The sequence below is a fragment of the Eumetopias jubatus genome, unplaced genomic scaffold (assembly GCF_037043125.1).
Source record: "Eumetopias jubatus isolate StellerSeaLion01/CBP00866 unplaced genomic scaffold, mEumJub1_p1.0 scaffold_5, whole genome shotgun sequence".
In the NCBI taxonomy this organism is placed as follows: domain Eukaryota; kingdom Metazoa; phylum Chordata; class Mammalia; order Carnivora; family Otariidae; genus Eumetopias; species Eumetopias jubatus.
The window spans coordinates 74,782,144-74,796,801 of NW_028274811.1; the positions used below are offsets into that span (position 1 = coordinate 74,782,144).

The 14,658-nt window shown below is 40.9% G+C and overlaps 1 protein-coding gene and 1 non-coding gene across 13 annotated transcripts in view; one reads left to right on the forward strand and one right to left on the reverse strand.

Moving 5' to 3' along the window:
- The first annotated feature begins 584 nt into the window (after nt 1–584).
- The window catches only part of CAST (calpastatin), a 109,549-nt gene continuing 95,475 nt past the window's right edge, over nt 585–14,658 (forward strand). For 3 of the 12 annotated variants that reach the window (XM_088023403.1, XM_088023402.1, XM_028092050.2), the window contains exons 1-2: nt 586–990; nt 13,387–13,449. In XM_088023403.1, the coding sequence (XP_087879529.1) occupies nt 916–990; nt 13,387–13,449 (138 nt within the window). In that variant the 5' untranslated portion in view covers nt 586–915. Of the gene's footprint in view, nt 991–1,552; nt 1,659–13,386; nt 13,450–14,658 lie in introns of those variants that run through there. The other 9 variants (XM_088023406.1, XM_088023408.1, XM_028092048.2 and 6 more) reach the window with 5 other exon arrangements.
- On the reverse strand, nt 14,331–14,455 carry LOC114200073 (small nucleolar RNA SNORA28). Its single transcript, XR_003607393.1, has one exon. It is a non-coding gene; the product is annotated as a small nucleolar RNA SNORA28 (small nucleolar RNA).

Consider the following 14,658-nt stretch of genomic DNA (forward strand, 5'->3'; position numbering starts at 1 on the left):
TCACAAACACGCAGAATGGGAGGCCGACAGTCTCAGCAGATGAGCGTTTTCTAGACAGGCTTGTATTTCACTTCCAAGCCCAAACCAGGAAGTGTTGTTTAAGATGAGTCAAACACTAAAAACACTTTGGCCTCGGAAACCAAACCGACCAGACTCCAGAAAGGCTATAGGGGTTTAAATTTGGGACTATTCTTCGGTTTGGATTGGAACCTACGGCTTCCTACCCGTAAGACGTTTTAAACTTTCCCAAAATTGCACCCCCCCAAAAAAAAAAAACCCAAAGTGAGATGACATAAAAGACACAGAGGCGAGCGTACACACCTACACAAAACACACACATCTATACAAACACGTGCACAGACCAGTTTGTTTTTGTGATCCGCTTCCTTATCTAGACAGTCCAGGCTTGGGCCAGATTTGAGTTGGTAAATTCTTCTCCAAACTAAACCAGGGCAGATTGCAGAAAAGCTGTTTAATTCCGGAGATTTTTAAGAAGTGTCGAGGCGTGGCCAGGCCACGCCCGGGTCCCGCTTTCCCGTTGCACAACTGAAAGCCATGTCCGGGCAAGTCGAAGGAGGAACCCTGAGACCTCCAGCCCCTCCTCCCTGCGACCACGGGGAGCAGCGGAGTCCTGGGAGGCGGGGAGGATCTCTGGATGTAGAAAACGGGGCCGAGGGTGTTAAGTTTTAGCCCCGGGAGCCCCGGACCGCTACAACGCGGACAGCAGCCAGCCGCGCGCAGGAAGGGGAGGAGCCGACCGGGCAAGGGGGAGCCACCGCGCGGGATCGGGGCTGGGTCGGAAAAGCTGCCTCACGGGCGCGCCCTCCGGCCCCTCCGCTCCTTCCCTCCCTCCCCGGGCCTCCCTTGTAGTCTCCGCTGCGCCCTCCCCGAGGCAGCGTTTGCAGCGGCCTTGCCATGTCTCAGCCGGGCCAGAAGCCCGCTGCCTCCCCGCGGCCCCGGCGCGCTGCAGCGGCCCGCCATACACAGGAGGTGAGTGGCGCTCCTCCGGGAGCCGCAGGGCTGAACGCTGGGGAGACCCCAGCCCCGGAGCTGTGGGCCACCTCTTCTGGGCGTAGCCTGCCTGACCTCCCGGCCCGTGCGCCCCCTCCCTGGCCGGGGAAGGGCGCGGGGCTCAGGACCGGCCGCTGCGCAGGTGGCTGGAGGTGGCCGGGTATTCCCTATAGCCAAGCGCGCTGGGCGTGGCGCGAGCTCAACAGGGGGTGGCCCGCGTCGGAAAAAGTTGGATGGTGAGAGGTGGGTGAAATGACGATAGGGATGAAAGGGGGAAAAAGTTCATTCGGGACCCCCAGAGTTGGGGGGGTAGTTTAACTGGACGACGAAATCCTCTCTTCCGTGTAAAACCCAGGCTGCAGGGCGTGGCTGCCCGGAGAAATAAAACATCTTCCCTAACTAACCTCGAGCAAATCGGGCAGGGTGGGGCCAGCCGGCGGGGGCGGGGCCTGCTTCGGGCACCGCCCAGGTGCCTTGCCTCCTGAAGGCTTCAGGGCTTGCAGAGCTCAGAGCTCGCCAGCTCCAAGGCAGAAGTGGGAGCCCCGTGCCTGCTGCTCCGCACTCCGCGTCTTCGTCGGGCCCTGTGCCGCGCGGCTCAGAGCAAACCGGTTGTCGCCATGGCATTCGCAAGCTGGTGGTACAAGACGGTAAATAGGAGGGGTAGTGCTTGGGCAGAAGGGAGTGTGTTTGCTTTGTCTTTTCCGGAGTGCGGATGAAGTATTGTCCGGGTGTTGGCTGGGAAAGGGTGGGTACCAGGGGCGACCTCCTCTTAGGACTTCAGGTTAGGCTCCGGGAGAGGCCGAGACTCACCCTACTGTGGTATGCACGAGCGCGCCCGGGCGTGCGAGTCGATGTGAGCAGATGCAGGAGGCGCTGCTCCTCTCACAAGTTGAACGGGACAGGAATTGTTGCTGGAGGAATTCCGCCCCTGGATGCGGATTCCTGGATGAACTCAGCTCGTAAGAGCAGAGATCTCATGTTTTTAACTTGTAAGCAAAGCTCGAAGCTTTTAGAGAAATGTTCTTGGACATGCATTTTCCAACACAAAGAAGGAGAGACAGCCGGAATGGGAGGCAAGGAGAAAACCCAGAACTCCGAGGAGCAGAAGCAAGTGAGATCAAGACCTTTGTTGAGAATGAGACAGAGAGCAAGAGCGGTTCTGTACTTTATTCCACAAAAAATACACAAAAGTTGTGTTGATAGGTGAGAATCAAAATATTTATATCCCACTGATTGATTGATTATGTGAGAATTTCAAAAACTTAGTTTAAGTACACCTCTTTCTCAGCGTGTGGTATTGGGAAAAGCAAGGTTATTGTAATCAGACACTCTTTAGAGAAAACCTTATATTGGAATCAGTAAACTGTCACTGATAAGCCAATGGCCCTTCACTGAGCGTCTACTCTGTGCCAAGGCGGGTACTAGCCTCCAAGTACACAGTGGAGAATAAGACGATAGTTCTTTTTCTAAAAGGGCAGTGAGTCAACCTTTCTGAACCTGTTTCCACATCTGTAAAAAGAGGGTTATAATAGGCACCACATAAGGGATTGTGGGGACTGATAAGATTCATAAATCAAAGTACCATACCCATATACTTTTAATGATTGAGAATTACAGTTTCCCTTTAGATATTTCATTGTAATTGTTTCTCATTACGTTTTCTTATTTCTGTGCTAAAAGCAAAAGTTTGCTTTGAGTCATTATTGTCCTAAGGTTCTTATCAAAATGCACCACATGAATTATCTGCAAATATGGATAGCAGTATTTCAGAGTTGATATCGGACTTCGCTTTCCAATTCATGATTCTCTAAAAGAAATTATGCTGGAATATTTGAAGTAGTTTAAATCAGTGCTTTTAACCCTGTTATTTTTTTAAAAAGTTTTTGAAAAGATTTTATTTATTTGAGAGAGAGATCATGTGCGCGCCAGAGTGGAGATGGGGGAGGAGTAGAGGAAGAGAGAGAAGCAGACACCCTACTGAGAAGTGAGCCCTATGCCAGACTCTATCCCAGCACCCTGAAATCATAACCTGACCCAAAGGTAGAAGTTTAACCTACTGAGCCACCCAGGCGCCCCTAACCCTGTTATGTTTAGGCATAGTCCGTCATTTTGCTAAAATCTCTCTTATAATCCAATTTGGGAACTACTATAAAATTTTTTTGCCTCTTAGAATCAGCAAACTGTCCGCGATCAGCTTTGATTCTTCCCAAACCAGTGCCATCTGAAAGAAATTTTGTGAGAATCACATAGGTAATTTAAAATTTCCTAGTAGCCACATGAACAAAAGCAAATACAGGTGAAATTAATGCTAATAATATATTTTATTTAACCCACTATATTCCAAACATTATTTCAACATATAATCAATGTACAAACCATTGAGATATTTTAGATCTTCTTTTTTATATTAATTCTTCAAAATCCAGTGTTCATTTTATACTTATAGCAATTCATACTTGCTACATTTCAAGTACTCAGAAGGCATCAGTGGGTAAGGGCAATGGTACTGGACAATATAGCTCTAGACACAGCTTCCTAACCATTTTTGTTTGATGGTTATGAGGGGGTGATCATGACCATTTTGAGAATTAAATGAAAGCTACTGACCATTTTCCCTCAGCAAAATACACACACAAATACACAAAAGCTCACCCATAAATCCTCTAAAGGTCCACGGAGCCAATTTATAACACATATATTTCGCATATATAAAATATGAATTATAATATACGATAATATGATATATAATATAATTATATACTCTGTAATATAATGTAATTATATAGTGTTATATACTGTACAATATATGATGTTATATACCATTATAGTTATATAATATATAAATATATGATTTATATATTATATATGTATTTTTATCATGAATTTTATATAGTATATATTATGACATATATGATATATATAATGCTTCTGGTAGATCCTATAATTAAAGTATCTTTACTAGGATCCTTTAAATACTGAAAAAGATTGTGAATGACCTAACTTTAAAAATCTAGGCAGCATAAGATAAAATAATTAAAAAATATATCTATGATGTTGTTTAAGGGAGTGCTACCTATAAAGCCAGTCAGTGAAACACATTACAATGTATATTTCCACCATCAATATCATTGATCTTATCTTCCAAAGAATTATGTGATTGTAGAAAAAAAAAAAAACCAACAAAACAACTTTAAAAAGCTAGATCTGAAAAACATCCGATGAGCATCATAATGATGAAGCATGAAGGAGAGTAAATTTGGTTGATATCAGGAATCACATTCCTGAGTCATAAGTTGACTTGATTAGGCCATGTTAATTAAAGGTGTTTCTTAGTCTAATTAGAGCCATGGGCCCAGTGCCAGCATGATCAAGGAGCCCAGTCATTTGGGAGGTCCCATCATTGTGGCCAGTCTGGGAAGAGTGTCAGAAGCCTTCCTGGCAGGACAAACCACTTGGCTGCAATGACTTTTAGGAGTAAGGAATGCAAATTATAGAATCTGAAAAAAGGGCACAGGCCTTAGAGTGTCTGGGAGAATGGAGGTCAGACACAACTTTGCCCTTTTGGTTGATATTCTAAACTGGTTTGCTTCCCATTGCAGATAAGACTTTTTAAATTAGGAGTAACATCTGATGATGTTCTCTAATCAGTTTTGGCACTTCCCAGAAAGTAAATTATATCCTACAAGTGCTTTTTTAAAGAATGGTGTAGCTTGCTGTGGGTGGAAACATGGGTGGCCATTTGAGATTCTCAGGTGAGTGGGTAGGCATTCTGAGTAGGTTGTCTGGTGTAATACAAGACTTCTCTAAGCAGCCCATTTTTATTCTATTCTGTTCCTTTTTGTTTTGTTTGTTTGTTTAATTTTTATGGTGGTAAAATATACACATAAAATTTGCCATCTTAACCATTTGTAAGTGTAAAGTTAAGTGGAATTAAGTACATTCATATACTTTTTTAAAATTTTATTTGTTTAAGTAATCTTAAATACACCCAACATGGCGTTCAAACCCAGGACCCCGAGATCGAGAATAGCACGCTCCTCCAACTGAGGCAGCTAGGCACTGTGTGCCCATTCATATTGTGCAACCATCACCACCATCTATCTCCAGAACTCTTTTTATCTTGCAAAACTAAAGCTATAAAGCCATTAAAAATAAATGCCCATTCAGTTTGTATAATCTGCTTGAATACATAGCACTGTGTTCAAGTATCTGTGTTGCTTTTTCTTCGTATTCTGTTGTAAAAAAAAAAAAAAGTGTATCAGGTGTCTTTCAGTTAAGAAAAATGTGAAATAACTCCATCCAGTGAACACTATTTATGTAAGTTGCCTTCTCAGTTGGAGGAGGTATTTATCCCAGGGAGAAAAGGGGTCTATGGTTAGAGTTTCCTTAAAAAAGTATGGAATTCATTTTGACTGTTGAGAACTCATAGAACACAAAAATAATTTGGTAAAGGCCAAATATGTTCACAGGTAATTATTGTTCACCTACTACGGTCAGGTTCTGTAAAGAGTTCCATGGACATAGCAATTGTGCATTTCTCATAGATAAAAATCACAAGTGCATCCTAATGACTACTATAAAAGCAACAAAATAACTATTGAAATTCTCATGGCATCTTCTTTGCCTTAGAGAAAATTCAAAAAGCCTTACTGCAGGTAGATCCCAGAAGCTGAACTTGGCAAAGAGGCAGTCGATGCTACCTCTGAAAACTGGACAAAAGGAGCATGCCCGTAACAGTGTCATCTTGACTTATCCATGAGAATGTTAAAGTGTTAGGAAGAAGCATACATGGAGTTTAGGAGAAACATCGAGATTTCAGAATTATGGCCATGCAGTTAATCCATAATATGTGTCTTTTATAGAATCCCAAAGAACGTTATCCTGTAATTTTAGAGTTTGATAGCAAATGTTTTTAGAGGAGCAGAAGGATATCATGTATTAACAGGCCAGACCTTTTATTTACTTATATTTCTTGAGTAATTATTCTCCATACAATATTTAGCACATGGTAGCTACTCACCGATTTTTTAAAAAATAAATCAACTCTATTCTTCTCTATGAGTTTAGAGATTTTAGTTTGAAAACAAAGGGAAATGGCTAAGATATTACCTTTGGATGACTCTAGGGAGATACATATGCTTGAGATAAGAGGCTTCTAATTTTTTCAAAACTTTTTATCACAGAAGAGAGGATAATACAATGAACTCTTCATATATACATCATCTTTAATAATTATCAACCTGATAATATTGTGCCACACTTCCTTTATTTAGTTCTCAGCCCCACCAACACACCTAGCACACGCACGCACACACACACACGCACATACACACACACCTCTCCCTTCCAAAATATTTTATTTTATGTTATTTATTTTATTGTTTTCTTTACAAAGAGAGTGTGAAGGAGCGGAGGGAGAGAGAGAATCTTAAGCAGGCTCCACATCCAGCACGGAGCCCCATGCAGGGCTGGCTCTCAAGACCCTGATATCATGAGATCATAACCTGAGTTGAAATCAAGAGTTGGAGGCTTAATCGACTGAGGCACCCAGGCGTGCCCCCCAAAGCATTTTAAAACATGGGGAATTGCACATTTAAGGGTCATGCCTGTGGCCAACTTGGTTAGATTGTTTGGAAAAGGAATTCTCTATTCGCCATATACTTTGTTTCCTTAGATGTAATATGGAAATGTGAGAATAATATAATATACAGGCATAAGAGACAAAAAACTAAACACAAATTTATCAGATGAACCTGTTTGCTTTGTACTTACAAAAGGTAAGAAACTGAATTCTCTGATCTAACCTTTATAACCTTAGAAAATGAAACCTTTAAACCTTTGCTTACATCTCTTATTCATTTTACTGTTTCATAATTCAGCACAATCCAGTTGATGCCAGAGAAAAACAAGGGAGTGGATAACTTTTATTGTATTCTTAAAATGAACTAGGCAATGGGCCAGGCTCCTCATTAACATCAGCTCCTTTCAGAAATATGTCAGCCCCTGGGCTATGTACTATTAGCTTCATTTTACAAGTAGAAAACAGAAAGGTTAAATTATTTGCCCAAGGTCACATAGCCTTTCACATCCATGCTTTTTCTGTCCCATCTGAGTTTGCCAGAGAATGGAATGCAGGGAATTGGTTACCCAGGTAACAGAAGTGGATGGGAAGCCAGCTTGGGGGGGGGGGGCGGTGAGGCAACCCAGAGATTAGAATTTTCAGGAAGCCGCTATCATTTCTACGCAGGAGGGACTAGCAGGGAGCTGGATCCTCCTGTGGAGACTCCAGCTGCAGCTGGCCCATCCTGTAAGAGACACTACTACAGAGCCTCCCACAGGCAGAAAGGAGGGGAAAAGACCACCCACTCACCACCTCCAGTCTCTTGTCACTGCCTCCCAAGCCCGACACCATCCATCCCAAATATCCCTGGTGCACAGGGCCCGGAGAGCAGGGACCCCGGGCAAGGAATTCACCTGAGGGCAGAAAGGCCCAGAGCTGCTCCAGGGAGATGGTTTTAAAGCAGAACCAGCTTTACATCTTGGTCCTTCTGTTTGTTTGCCGAACATTACTGTTTTAGCAAGCAGAATACATACAAGAATAGATTTTTAAGGGATTTTGCAGGAAATATCAATTTACACATTGTCTTTTAATTTTTCAAGCTATTTTTGGGGGGGGGGGGCTTCTTTCTCTTTTATCTAGTTTATTGACCTGAACAGAGCAAAAGTACTTCCCAGGCAATGTTTAGAGGTTTATGGAAATAACAGTCATTCAGTCAAGAAGTATTTGTCACACCTCTACCACAGGACCAGAATAATAAGAATATAGCAAAGTTTTAACTTGTTTGCTTAAGAAACTAAGGAAATCGAGACTAATGAGCAGATAGGAGGATACGACATGCCATAAATAGGGCAAGGCTCAGAATTAGTCAGGAAATGCTGGTGTGAACACAGGGCACTGTGCTCCTTCCTTGAGCAATCAGAGTTTACCCAGGAGCCTCAGAGCCGCCCCAGCCTGCCTGACCAGGAGAAGCTCCCCATGGGTGCCAACTCATTGGGGTGATTTGAAGAGCAGAGCCCTCTGCTTCCTGTCATGGTGCCCACAGTTCTCCTCTCAAAACCAGTTGTTTCTAGTCCTAGCTGCATATTAAGATCAGCTGGGAGATCTTAGGAAAATACATCTATGCTCAGGCCCCAACTCTAGACAAACTAATTTCCTACACTCTGGCCTGAGTGTTTCTAAGTGTCTCAGGTGCTTGTGACCTACACTGAAGGTTGGGACCCACTGCTAAATGAGGGCTTTCTGACCTTTATTTTGAAGGGCCCTGAAATGAGCTTTTCTTACCATATGCAATGGTATGCAGTGACAGAGCTGAGCTCTGTGTACAAGGAAAGTTCAGAGGGCACCAAGATAACCTCTTATTGCTTCATGATTTTGCCACAGCTAATGCTGGACATGCAAATATTGGTCTCTATGGCCTTGCCTCCAAGTTGAAGAAGAAAAATTTTCGAGTTATTTTCAAATAACTTTTAGTGTTTTTTAAAACAATTTTATTCAAATATAATTCACAAACTATGAATTCACCCATCAAAACATACAATTCAATTCAATATTTTTAGTATATTCACAGAGTGGTGGAAACATCACTTCTATTTAATTTTAGAATGTTTTTGTCATCCCCTAAAAGAAAACCTCAACTTTTTTTTTTTTTTTAAGAAGCAAAGACATTTCAGAAGTGCATAACCTTTGTACTCTCTCAGCTGGGCTTGCGCTTGTAGAAATTCAGTTCTTTTTTTCTGTCTTCCTTCTTCTTTTGTATATATATAGAAGTTTGCTTTTATTTTCTTCTGTGTTACCTGTGCCCTTGTGTGCGTGTCTCTCGGAGGGTATGTGGGTGGCAGTGGGGAGGGTGCCCAGATGCTCACTAGCACAAGTCCTCGGCTCCGGGAGCTCACAGGCTGCCGCCTTACTAGCTCTTGGCTCTCGTTGATCTCCCAACAGGTTTATGGGTTTGCTGTGGCAGAAAATTTTAAGCATATGAAAAGCTTTCTCCTCCAACGAGGCCAGAGGCCAGCTACACTTGCCAAGTACACAGTGATCCACGGGGGTAAAAACAGTTTGGAAAATTATTTCTTTTTGAGGGAAGATGGTGAAGTCCCTTATCTGCTTTTTCCCTGCTTCTGAACGCCTGCCACACATACCACGTCTTTCATCTTAACTCCATGTGTCAACTGCCTTCTGTAGCCTTATTCTCCCCATCTAATTTCTGCTGCGTTAGGGTTAGCCTCCTGCGCTTCCTGTCTTTGGTCTCCAGCTGTTAATACAGGACTGAACGTTTGATTGATTTTATAAAGCAAACCAGTTTCACAATCGGAAGGTTCTGTTTTGGTTTGTTGTTTTCATTTTAGAGCATTGGATTGAGACTTTTTTTTTCCTTTAATTTGTGGGGCACAGCACTTTTTTTTAGAGACAGAGCGAGCTGGGGAGGGACAAAGGGAGAGGGAGAGGGAGAGGGAGAGAAGGAGGATCCCGAGCAGGCCCCACACCCAGCAGGAGCCCATCGTGGGGCTCGATCTCATGACCCTGAGATCATGACCTGAGCCCCAATCAAGAGTCAGTCATTTAACCAACTGAGCCACCCAGGTGCCCTGGATTGAGACTTTTTTGATGTGAGTCCCACAGTCTTAACTAGCTTTTCACTAGATCCAGAGTAGCCCAGTCTCTGGCCCCTAGAATATGATCCGGATATGTGGCGTGACAGAGGAGGACCTCACCTTTCAGATCCTCAGTTTCTTTATCCACAAAATGAGGTGACAGTGTGGACCTCTGGAGTTGCTGTGAGGAGCGAAGGGGATCTCTTAGGGGAAATGGTTAGCACTGGGCTAGCACAGGGTAAGTAGATGCTTAGAACATATTCGTTTCCTTTCACGTATCTAGAGAAGTCCTCCATGAATTTATCAGTTTTGAGGTTTGGTTCTCTTTCTGGACCTATCAGTGCTTTCCTTCTCCATGCTTCTCTCAGCTCTCCCCACCGTACCCACTGCGTGTTGTAGTGGACAGAATTTTCTCTTTTCCCTCTTAGGCTTGCAGCAGGTTTCCTAAGTCGGATTGAATCTGACATAAATCATTCCCAAATATTTCTTTGCATCAGCTCAGTCATGTAGAAAGTGCTTAATTTTGCCATGAATTAAATAATGAGGTACTTTGTGGGTTAACTATACTCAAATTTAAAAAAGATAATAATAAATTTTAAAAAATAAATAAAAAATCAGGCACCTTGAATATCGCTCAGCAAAAACTATTTATATTGTTAATAGACTGATGGATATTGAATAAGCCCTGAGAAATGGTCAGGGCAATGGTTCATTCATAAAGTTGCTATTTACTAGAAATTGAATGGTGTTAGATAATTCTTGTTAATTCTCTTAGAGTGACGATGATATTGGAGTTATGTGGGGAAAATTCTTCAATTTAAGGAGATGTTTAGTGAAATGTTTAGGGGTAAAATTTTAAGATACCTACAATTTACTTTCAAATGCAGGTACATATCCAAATACAGATAGAGAGATAGATCTGTCTATAATATATGCAAATATGGCAAAATGTAGCAACAATCTTAATAGTTATTGGATCTAAGTGGTAAGAATATGAGTTCTCATTGTATTATTCTTTTAACTCTAATGTGTGTTAGAAAAATTTTATAATAAAAGGTGGGTTGGGGCCCCTGGTTGGCTTAGTTGGTTAGACGTCTGACTCGAGATCTCAGCTCAGGTCTTGACCTCAGGGTTGTGAGTTCAAGCCCTGTGTTGGGGTATATAGAGCCTACTTTAAAAAAAAAAAAAAAAAAGCTGGATTAAAAAAAACCTGGGAAAATATAATCCATAGGGTTCCTAAAAAATGGTCTCATTTGATGGTGTTTTTTATGTCATTATACTTTATGTTGTAAAAATTTCTACTAAGAGTAAGTATTTCTTTTGAAATCACAAAATACCAATTCTTATAGTACATAATTTTTCCAAGTTGTCCTTATAACTGAACATTTTAAAAGTATTTGGCATATATATCCATCCCAAACTATTTAGAACCTACATGATTGAGGGATTTTGAGTGTTTAAATGGAAACAAGTAACTGATAGTGTTGGTTAATCTGGAGGACTGAAATTTTGGAACACCTTCAGGAGATGACTTTTTAAAAACTTTTATTTTTGTTTACTTTTTTTTTTTTTTTGCATTTTTTAAAGTAAGCTCTATGCCCAGTGTGGGACTTGAACTCATCATGATCATGAGATCAAGAGTTGCATGCGCTACAGACTGAGCCAGGCAGGGGCCCCTTTTAAAAAATTTTTAAAGAAAAACATCTATATAGCTAAATTTTAGGGAGAAAGGGCTGTCTGCACATTTACTGTAGGGCAGTGTGTCATAATATATATTTGACACATGAGCAGGAAGCAGAGGGGACCTTGTGGGGAGCAGGGAACCTTCTACCTGACAAGAGCAAGTGCCTCTTTAAGCTTTTTCATTTGTACAGTGAAATACTAATACCTCCTGAGGAGTGATGAGGCACTCAATATGCTCAGTAAAACAGTGCATTTTTTTTGTTGTTAATGTTTGTCTCTAATCCGAGAAAGATAGGGATTTGGACATAATAGTGAGTGTGATAGGGTTCTAAATTTACCAAGTCTGGAAGGAGACCAGATTGGGTCAGTCTGTCACTGTAGATCTATCCCTCTTAAATTCTGTCTGCAAATGGTGAATGATTCTTCCCTCCTAGTCTGGCCTTCAGGAATCTTCTGAAACTTACGTCTCACCATCTAGCACTGATAGGTATGTGGGCTTTTAGAATTTTTTTTTTCCCAGATTCATTTACTACTCAATACTGCTTGCCCTCAACTGTGGACAGACAAACGCTAGACTAGGACATCAAGGTGGAACAGGCCCTGTACAGGGTTTCACTCACCAAGCTCTTGAAGCCCAGGGGTTTTTCACTGAGTGGATTCCACTCACTGATCCACGACAGTGTTACATTTAGGGAAGGATTTTCCACGCATAAAAGTGATTTCCTCCTAGTTTTTCATACAGAGAACTCTTAATGCAAGGCTTCATCCATGTGTCGGATATTTCTTGGATTCTTGTTTTAATTAAAATATATGTTGGTATTACTAAAGAAAATATTACCTTATTCTATTTAGCATGTTCTAGTGACAACGTATTGTAAGTCAGAAAACCTGCCATGCAAACTTTTCTCATTTACTAGGTCTGTGTCATTACGAAAGGTCAATGAATTCTTATTCTTAGTTTTTTCATCCCTAAAAATCACATGAGCCTCTTTTTTTTTGTATCAAATAAGAATATGTATGATAGTAAATAATAAAGAATGATATAAATTTTTATTATTAATGTTACTGTGACTACCACTCTTTTTAATTCAAATAATTTCATTGACCTACATATCCAGGTTATGATTTGCTTTAGGGAATGTTGTACAGTTGTATATTTTGGTTTAACTGAAGATGGTTGGGATTGAACCCAATCGTGAGCTTTTATTTCCTTCTATTTAGCTTATTTTTCCCCACTTTCTTGCACATCCTACAATGTGCAAGAAATGAAACAATTCTTTGTAACCCTTTTCGGGAACATAATTTTTTTTTTTAATTTCTCAAAAAAAGTCAATAAACTTTAGGGCTTATTTTATCTTATCCATCAAGATAAATGAGCGTGTAAGCTACCTGAAGGTTTTATGGGCCACATAAAAATACTTGCTTTCATTCCCACTGTCCTGGTGAGAAAAATAATTCTGTTTTCTGGACATAATGAAATCCTAAAGCCATAATAAATAGAAGTTGCAGGTATGGTCTTCCCCCTGCAGGGTTTGTCTTCCTGGAAGGTAACTGGGGAAGAACTCTGAGGAATTCCCAAGAACCATCAGAAGCGATGGCAGACTTGGAAGCTGTGGTGCTCCCTTGAGCCCATGCTGAACTGAGGCTTAAGTATGGCTTTAGGCTCCACATGGACCTTAGACATCACAACTCCATGAGGAACCACATGTCGCCCACACCAGCAATTTGGGCTTTAAAATTGCGTGCGGCATTTTGTAGGAGACAAGATGCCGCCTTTGGAATCACCATCAGATCTGTGTCTGGTTAATTATAGACTGACTTTCTACATCCCAAATGAATGTCTGTAGGTTCTCTTGATTTTTGAAAGCTACCTATGTCAGTGTAGAATTATCAGCATTTTCAGAAAGAAGATTAAAGGGGTCCTTGTTTTTACAGGGTACATATTTAGTCCTTTGGGATCAAAGTTACTATTATACTATCTTGTATTACCTCCTTCTTTTAAACATTATCTTTCTTTCTTTTCTTTTTATATTTTTATAGCATGTCAGTGGAAAAACCAGTGGATCACCTTCCAAGTCCGGAGAAAAGAAAGGATCAGATGAGGTAATTCCCACAACACTGGGCTTTCCTTTTCTCTTGCTTTTAATTGTGAATTCTCTCTTGAAACAGATAATGAGGTTGCAAAGAGCTCCTACTGGAATATTGGCAAATTTAGTCTTAACCAAGATTTGATTCAAGAATATAAGTGGAAATCATTAAAAATTAATAAAGAAAAAAGTGTTCCTGGGGAAAGAACCTTTAGAAATAGTTTCTATTTAGGAACAGAAGCCAGTTATTGAGGATGTTTTCCCTAAAGGAATTGCTGAACCTTAAATGTTGTGTTGGTGAACACGACAGATTTAGAGGGAGAAACCAAATGCTGTAGTGGAAAAGGACATCTTTGTTCGTGAGAGTACTCTAGGAAGGACCGTGACCGCCTGGATGAATCCATCATTTAGGTTCATAAACAAAAGGAAGAAAGAAAGACTATTTTGATTTGGATCAATTCTGTGGAAAAGCAGTAAAACCAAACCTTTCCACTTGGGGATGCGTTTTCTTTGACGCTGAATTTCTTCCTCCAGTGAATGACGCACCATTATGTGCCCTGTCAACACTGGCCGACTTGTCCATGGAAGGGTCCTGCGAATGTGCTGTCCTTCCAAAGGGTACAGGAAAGCATAAAAATGATCATTATGTTTTTCTCCATGTTATCAAAATGTTTTTAGAAATTTTGCTCCTCTTCTTTCTGCAATTTTGTAATATTGAATGTATTTCAATATATTCAGTATATAAGGAGGCTGTTATAGCTAGAACCTTCTATGGATTCTGCCGGTGGTTCGCTGAACTTTCTACTGTCATTTTCGTTACCAATACACTTGAAAATATAATTTAGAGTCTTTCCTTTTTAATTATTAATTTGTATTTTATTTATTTATTTACTTTACATCGTTTAAGTCTATATAACAGTTGGTCTCATGGAGGAGAGTGCTGGAAGAGGTGAGACTTTCTTGCCATAGCAAGCCCAAATTGCGTCAGACACACTTGGATTATGTGCTACAACGTGTTGCTTGTAATAGACTATTTCTTGACAAGCATATTTGTAATGAATTTTTTATACCCATGGAAGGCAGATGTTTCTTTAAAATTAGAAAGTGAGAGTAAACATTAAGATTTTATCCTGTTTCTTGGTTAAATTATTAAAAAATAGATTCCCATATGAAAAACCAGGGTGCCTTGGTGGCTCAGTTGGTTAAGTGACTGCCTTTGGCTCGG